Source organism: Mesoplodon bidens, assembly GCF_964165515.1.
Source record: "Mesoplodon bidens genome assembly, chromosome: 9".
NCBI lineage: Eukaryota > Metazoa > Chordata > Mammalia > Artiodactyla > Ziphiidae > Mesoplodon > Mesoplodon bidens.
The window spans coordinates 22,159,522-22,168,428 of NC_138166.1; the positions used below are offsets into that span (position 1 = coordinate 22,159,522).

The 8,907-nt window shown below is 36.2% G+C and overlaps 1 protein-coding gene across 1 annotated transcript; it reads right to left on the bottom strand.

Moving 5' to 3' along the window:
• Positions 1-5,458: 5,458 nt before the first annotated feature.
• On the bottom strand, positions 5,459-6,013 carry LOC308622289 (large ribosomal subunit protein uL30m-like; the record flags this gene model as incomplete). Its single annotated transcript, XM_081243654.1, has 1 exon — positions 5,459-6,013. The coding sequence occupies one exon, from the start codon at positions 6,011-6,013 to the stop codon at positions 5,459-5,461; it is 555 nt and encodes a 184-aa protein (XP_081099780.1).
• Between the last annotated feature and the right edge of the window lie 2,894 nt (positions 6,014-8,907).

Here is an 8,907-nt window from a genome sequence, read left to right on the forward strand (position 1 = left end):
GAATATTTTCTCTGTCTTCTTCACATTGGATAATGTCTATGAATCTATTTCTGGAAATAGCAAACGATGGCATACAGGACAATCCTAGCCTACAATGTGTTTTCATAGATAATGTGTTATTAGAGCACAGCCATATACATTTATTTATATATTGACTACAGCTGCTTTCTTTAGTAGTTGAAACAGAGGCTATAGGGACCACAAAACCTAAAATATTTGCTATCTGACCCTATTCAGAAAAAGTTGCTGACCATTCAAATTCTATGACTTTTCCTTATGCTATCCCCATTCTGCTATTAAGCTCATCCAGTGGGTTTTTTTTTTTTTTAGATATTGTAATTTCCTAGTTCTAAAATTTACATTTGATCCTTTTAAAAATATTTTCTGTCTTCTGAGATGTTGTTTTTTCATTCATTACAAGCATAATTTCCTTTACCTCGTGGAGCATAGTTATAGTAGTTATAACTATATATAGTATAGTTTTAAGACCTTTACTGATAATTTCAACATTTGGGTTATCTCAGGATTGTTTTATATTAATTATATTTTCCTTTGAGAATGAGTGATGTTTTGCCAGTTTTTCCTTTGTCAAGCAATTTTGGATTGTATCATGGACATTGTGAATTTTATGTTCTGTAGGCTCTGGATTTTATTATATTCCTCCAAAGAGTGATAATATATTTTTACTACCAGACAATTAACTTGCTCAGACACAAATGGCAAATTTTCACCTACCTCCAGGGACCATGGTTCAAATCTCACTTCAGTACTTTAAGATGTATCTGTGGGCTGTTTTTTGTGTGCCCTGTGAATGCATGGTTCAGGGTCAACCACAGACTTGGGCAGAGTTCAAACACAGAACATGAATCATTCCTTTACTAACTCCTGTACAGAATTCCTTCCTCTCTGGTGGCTATGGTTGTCCCAGGACCTGTCTTCTGATTTCTCAGGCCAGAAAGATAGCAGCCTATCAGAGTATAAACTCCTTGACACTGTGCAGCCACTATGACCTATTCTTGGGTCAAAACCAGAATAATGAGAATATACCACACACTGCTCCCTACCTCCAAGATTACACTCCCATTAAAAGGTGGCTTACTCTTCAGAACTCTCTTGTAGTGCTTCTTATACTTTGTACAGATTTTATAATTGTTAAATGTGGCATTGTCAGACTGCTAAGAGTTAACTCCATCGTACCAGAAGTGCTATTAAATTTAATGTACATCCTGATACTTTGGAGTTTAAGTCTACTATCACACTATTTATTTCATTTCGTTATTTTTATTTTTTCTCATCATTTAGGTTGATCTATCATCATGATCATCATTATTATTTCATTTCTGCCTCATTTTGCTTGTTCATTATACAATCTTTTTTATTCATTTTAATTAGCCTAGAGGTATAATATACCTCATCAGACTCTCCAGGACACTCATATACTCATTCTCTTACCCATACTTTTGGCCACTTTCTTCTTTTGAAGACACTTTTCCACTTGGATACCATTTTCCTATTTTCCTCCCAGCTGGTCATCCCTTTTCAGTCTAAACTGATTCCCTGTCTTCTTCCCATCTTCTGAATATTGAAATTCTGCAGGTCTTAATCTCTGGCCCTCCTTGCTTCTCTCTCTGCTCTGTCTTTCCATGTAATCTCATCTAGTTTCTTGCTTTATATTCCATCTCTAATTAAATTCTTCCAATTTTTTTCATTTTGAGCCCTGATCTCTCTTTTGAGTACCAGTCAAATATCTAACAGCCTACTCAATATCTTCATATAGATATTCAATAGGTATGCCAAGTTTATCCTCCCTGGAACACCTGGGCACTATATTGCAGTGGTTAAAATCATAGACTATGAAGCTAGACTCAGCTCAATTCTTGTATGTCACTTAGTAAACCTGGGACAATAGGCAGTATACTTTACTCCTCTATGTTTATACATTTGTAAAATGGGGAAAATAATATTAGCATCTAACCCACAGGGTTGTTTTGGTAAGGATTAAGCAAATTATTATTCATAAATCAATTTAAATATTTGCTTGTCTATAGTAATAATTACATAATATTTTACTATTTTTATTTTATTGTTATTATTACAAGCGTTCCTTGTTTATTGCACTTTGCTTTATTGTTCTTTGCAGATAAGTGCATTTTCCACAAATTGAAGGTTTGTTAAGCTGCATTGAGCATATCTATCAGCACCATTTTTCTAACAGCATTTGCTCACTTCGTATCTTTGTGTTACATTTTGGTAATTCTTGCAATACTTCAAACTTTTTCATTGTTGTATTTGTTATGGTGATCTGTGATCAGTAATCTTTGATATTTCTATTTCAAAAAGATTACAACTCACTGAAGGCTCAGAGGATGATTAGTATTTTTTAGCAATGGAATATTTTTTAATTAAGGTACATACATTGTTTTTTATACATAATGCTATTGCACACAATAGACTATAGTGTAAACACAAATTTTATATGTACTAGAAAACCAAAAATTTATGTGACTAGTTTTATTGCTATATTAGCTTTATTGCAATGGTCCAGAACTGAACCCAAAATATCTCAGAAGTATGTCTGTGTTATTAATTGCATCAGCATGTCCCCATTTGCTCAGGACAAAACTTTGGAGTTACACTTCACACCACTCTGTCTCTGAACCATTCAATCCATGACACAGCTTTGTGTTATGCCTAATTATGCAAATTATGCCTAATTTGCCTTTTGAGAGTACTTCTACCTCACTATTTCTCATCTCTCACCTGGACAATTGCAGTATGTCCTCATTGCTAGTCTCCCTGATTCTCCTCTTGCCCTCCTACATTCTATTCTATACATGGATGTCATACTTCCTCTTAAAAATGTAAATTTTTCCTATTTAATCTTTTCCATTATACCTAGAATAAAATCTAATGGCTTTGACAAAGTGGGTGGGGCTCACCTCAGCAGTTGTCTCAGCCTCCACCCATGTTCCCTTAATCAGCTCTCCAGCTTGTAAGCTAAGTCAGCTGCCTTTTGATTGGCCTCTACTGAGCCAAGAGTCTTTGCACTTGCTGTTCTTCCCTGACATGTTCTTCCCCAAATCATCACTAGACCTGCCTGTTTCCAGAGGTTCCGGTCTCTGCTTAGATGGCTCCTCCTCAGAAAAGCCATCTCTGACTATCCTATGTTAAACTCTTCCCTTACATTCCAGTGTTCCATTTCATTTGTTTGGTGGTTGCTTTGTTACTACTGTTTATCATTGATCTTCCCTAACTAGAAAATAATTTCCACAAGAGGAGGATCATTGACTATAGCATTTAGTCTTGAGGCCCCATATTTAAAATAGTACTCTTGCATATTAGGCTTTCAATAAATGTATTTTGGATCAATAAAGGCCCAGATGATAAGTTGTGATTATTTAATTTTTCCAAAAAACATAGGAAGTAGTTAATTCTATCTACATATTAATGATATAAAGTTGAAAATTCATTGGGTAACTGGTGCAGGGGCATAAGTTTGGTTATTTATGGAGTCGAATTGATTACAATATGAATTTTGTTTGTTTGTTTTTACTATTCTACCACTCCAATGTTCCCTCTTTTCCTTGAAGGATAACTAGGATTTATATGTGTGGAAATAAGATTGGGATTGCTCAAATAAGGATAAGAAACATCTAAAATTCATGAAAATGTTTCCCTACCCACAAGAATTAAAGGAATTTCTTTAACTGACATTTGTATAATGTATATTACATAGAGTTTTTGCACTTAGAAGTAGTAATTCATTTAGCTCGGATAACAAACATATGAGTTTGGTACTTTTGTTGTTCCTGTTTTTCAGATGAGGAAACTGAGATACAAATTAGTTACATGCTTTCAAGATTCCCTGAGGTGGTCCCAGGCAGTAGTACATGGAAAATGATATATCAGAGATTGTGATTCCAATCAGAAAGATTTTCTTAGTTTAGAAAACACAAAGTTGACTTTGAAGGGCTAATAGAAAAGAGGGAACATGTATCAAAATTAGTTTTTGTAAAGTTCCATTCAAGTGAAAATCAGTGAGGGGAAACAATTTGTATTTGAACTCAACTTGGTATTCTCTGCAACAACTATAGCATCTAACTCTCTTTCTTATTTCCAAGTCCAGCGTGCAGAACTGCGATAGTGCAGGACTACATCAATCCCACGAGCCCAGAGATGAGTCAACTTGTCAACTAAACCAAGTACTAGGCTATGCACCAAGAGAAAGGAAATCATAAGGAAGTCCAGCATAGCACCCATATAAAAGTGAGGCCAATGGCTATATACTGAGGGGCTGATCTAAGCATCCTACTCTGAGCCTGTAGGATGGTGAGAGTATTCACATACATGCAGCAATGAAAGAGCATTCTAGAAGAGGAAAATGTGTAAGCAAAGACTGGAAAGTGAGGCCATGTGGTATATTTTAGAGGTAAGGCCATAATGTGAAAGTTGTAACATGAAAGTTCTAGTAGTGTAATGTGAAAGTTGCAGAGAAGTGTCACAAGAGCCAAGATGGGAAAAGTTGTGTAGCTTTATCTGTCATTTAAGGCATGTCAATTTCACTTAATAAATAAAAGGGAACCAACATTAGTCTACACCTAATTGACCTTCATGCTCAGATCTTCCTGTGCCACATACATAAACAGCACCATTTCACCCTGGTCCCCAGTCTGAACGTTACTTGGTTTTATATTGTGCCAAAACAAGTCATTCAATAGAGCAAAATTCAATAAAATATAAACATCTGCTTTTGTTTAAATATAATATGAACAATTAAATTATACTGGAATTTTCCCTGAATTTCCCTCTTTGGGATAATCTTTAAGCAACCTATAGACATGTATAGTGGTTTGGTATTATATCATGCCTAGACTATGTTTTTATTGGATCAAAATAGACATTAAGGGAGGAAAACATGTAAAGATCCTAGTGTTTGATGTATCTAATGCAAATACTCCATCTCAGGGTCATAATTTTGTAAGTAGGAAATCCTACAATTACTTTTCCTTATACAACCAGTAAGTATAGAGTTAAGGCAGCTGCTTGAACATTTGTCTACCAGAATCTGCAACAGGACATAAAAGGCAGGTCAACATAGATCTTATAGCAAGGGCACATAGATAATGCACAAGGCACGTCATCATCTCAGAAATGGAAATACCATGAAAGCTCTGGACAAGAATCTAAACTCAACTAAGACAGCTTTAATATAAGTACATAGTAGATATCTAAGAATGTGATGCTTCATTGTGCTTGCTCTTGGATTATTGTGCTTGATTTTGGGTCATTGGCAAACTGCCACATGTGAAGAAGAGACCCCAGATATTGAAGGGATCTGGAAAATATCTTTATATATTTGTTTAATGACTAGAATTTAAAACATATTTTAATGAGAACACTTTCTCACCATCTTTACATGGAAATGACTTTCACTTTTTACTCTGAAGCAGCGAGGCCATCAGGACTTCTTTTCTTCCTGGTGCTCAGGGTTCTGAAGCCACGCCCCCATCAGTTCCCCAGTTCTCTTGAGGCACGTATTGGACATGTCCTCCTCCATTGGGAGAACTCGTGGCAGCTTCAGGGGCTTGATTCTTATCAAATGTTTAACCACTTTCAGTTTTGCATTCACCAAAGGGATATTCTTGTGAACTTGAGGACTATGTGCTTTTTGTAACCCAAGCATCCTTATTAAACCTTTCTCCCAATATGGACATCTTTTTGTACTTTTTATTCTGGTAACAATATGCAGTTTATGAGGTTGCTGTGGATACCCACCATATTTTTCATGACCTACAGGTGAAGGCTGAAAAACTTCATCTGGAATTCTTGACTTCGTAAATTTGTGACATATCCAATCTGTACAAAAAGTGGCTCTACACCTTTTGTCACCATTGATAGTGTGCCTGGGGGGCTCTGAACTATTGAGTGCAAAATTCCTGCCATGAGGGTGGTGACTGTTCTTAGAGATGGTGACTGCTAAATGTCTTTCCACCTGATGGGAAGTAGACTTCATAGAGGATACTTAGTGTGGAGGAGAAAACATTTGGGTGGGAGATGGTAGAAGTTTTCAAGTAGAAATGGTTTACACCCGGGAGTAAAAAAGCATCACTTCAATTTTTTAAGGAGGACGCTTTGTCAGTTGGAACTCTTCTAGTTTAAATGCAAATTTTGTAATGTAATGAGGTCTGGGGTGAAATTGAAGCAGGAGCTAGCTACAAAACTGCTTGGCAGGACATTGGAAATGGCTACATAGAGTTGGACATCCAAGTCAGTCAAATCTTGTGGCTTTGGATTCCATGTTCTCTTAAGTTCTATATTAGTGCTATAAGGTAGTTCACCTTAATACCATACTGCTTTAAAACTCAGCCTCAGAACACTGCACTTCCTGCTGAAAATATCAATAACCTCCTTCAAAGAGACATCTTGATTTTGCTAGATTCTTTTCCAGTGTTTGGCAGCTTGGTAAACTTTTTATTAGTCCACTTACTGTTTATTTTGCATTGTTTTGTTTTAAGCACAAAAGGGTGAAGTACTCAACTGTGTGTTTTAAACTTTAGGGCTATATCATATTAAATCACAGATACCCAGCATGGCTGAGTAAATGTTTACCTTCTAGAGCCAGCCTAAACAAAGAAAAACAACTGTCCCAAATAGTTTCTTTGCAGAATGATAACTAAAGGCTCTCTTTCCTGAAGTCTTAATCTTAATCTTAAATATTTGCTGTCCTAAATTAAGGAAAGTTATGTCTGTAGTCTTATTATCTGCTTTTCTTCATGCTCATCATAAATGCCAAAGGGTAATTCTTCCTAGAAAAAATCAGTCTTTTGTGATAACATGCAATGTGTTTTTAATTAATGAAGCTGCTTGATGCTGGCAGACTAGAAGCATCTTATCGTCACATGCTGGGGGAATTCATGCAGGGTCCTGTCTGTGCATGCTGAGCCCTGGAGCCAAAGAAAAATCTCCTGTCATTAACGGCTCTGCTTAACTAGCCTACTTATTAAGAACCAAGCCATCAGTCATGCTGGATAAGCATATCAAGATATAAGGAGACGCCAGAAGCTGATGAAATATTTTGGCGAGAGCAATGACCAGTTTTGTTATAATAACTTGTGGTTCATCTCCAGTGTTCGGGGGGAAAAAGTCATTTGATGTTGCTCAATATTCTTGGGCAAAATGCAACTGTCATCTGAACCCAGAGGTAGAAAAGAGAATTTTCATTTGTTTGTTTTGTTTTGAAGGCAAAAAATGGTCTTTCAATTGGGGGACAGAGGGAGAGCCTTGAGTTGAGTCATTTCTCCTTTTTAATGGCCCTAACGCCTGGTACAAGTTACCTGTCCTCTCCAGGACTCTGTTTACTCCACTGGAAGATGAGGCTGAGCGTGCCCACTTCATGGTGAGTACATGGGATAAAGTGTTGAAAGCACATTGTGGACTATAAGGACAAAGACGCTGTTACTCCTTCTTAAAATTATGATTATTTTAGACTCGTAGAAAATTTCACCAAAGTGAGGGCTGGAAATAAACATTTCTAAATATTCATAAAAAGAAAGATATCATTATTCTCACATTTCAGATTCCCAAATTTCAGGTTTTAGTGTGAAAGCCTGATCAACAAAGGCTCCTTTCTTTTTCCCCTGAATGTTGCCAAAATAAAATGTAGGCATGAAATGTAGGGAATTTTTTGATAATGGAGCAGAGAGGTATTTATTGTTTCAGAAAGCACTTCCTGAAAACATTTATAACCATGGAGCCAATAAAATGACGGGTTCATAGATAAGTATACTGGAAGGAAACAAAGACCATTGCAACACATATTGAAACACCCTGGAATTATTCTTCCTTGTATTCTTAAACATAATTTTTACATAAATATAAAGAGTCAAAATAAAAGTTCCCTTCTGGGCTTACACAATACCCAGCAAGTGACCAATTAGAGTAAAGAGAGCTCAAACTAATTGTTTTTAATTATATGAACATAGTCCAGGTTGACTTATCTCTAAAATGGGATAATTTAATAGGCATTGAACACTCTTTTAATGTTTGAAGGATTAAATTGTTTCTTAATTATAAGCTAATAGAGTGAATATTCAATCCAACACAAGACCTTTATACTATGGAAATCATAAAATAATATAACTGCAGATAATAAGGATGTTATTTTAATAATATAACAATAATAACAACAATATTTACAGCTCATGGAATTTATGAAGATAACTGAGACAAACTAGATGGAAGAAACTTGGAAAAATGCTAATGGTGAATCTATATTGTTTCTTCTTCTTGAAGTGTTGACTCCCTAGTCTCCATATGACCACACTCTATCCTTCTTTTAAAGCCCAGGTGGAGCCCAATGTCACCCACAGAACCTTCCCTTGCTCCATATTCTCTCTCCTTCCAGTGGGATCTCTCTTGGCATTCACCTTGCAATGGAAAACTCCATGAGGGCTGAATCTTAAATATACTCCCTTTTATATCCCCCAGTGTCTTTGAGCAATACTTACATGTGTTCGATGTAGCCCACATGAAATGAATCATATGACAAAAGAGTGGTATCCTTGAGATGCACGGCTGGGTTTGTCTTACAGGGTGGGCAAGAGACAATATTAATGGCCATCCAATATAGGGAAATTTGATTTGGAGCCCCATTAGGATGCTATTCTTCCTTAATAATGAATCAGCACACACACACTGGCAGACCAAACAAGAACAGATGGGAGGCTGATCTTTGGTACTACGTAACTGGTAACTATTATTTTGTAGAGTGTATTAAAGGAAAACGACTTTCTGATCTAGGATAATAGAGAATTGATAATTCAAAGTAAACTGAAGGAGTAATGTAGATCACACAAAATTCACAGGCGTGAGAAAAGCACAGACTGTTTCAGGTCTGAAGGAAACAGG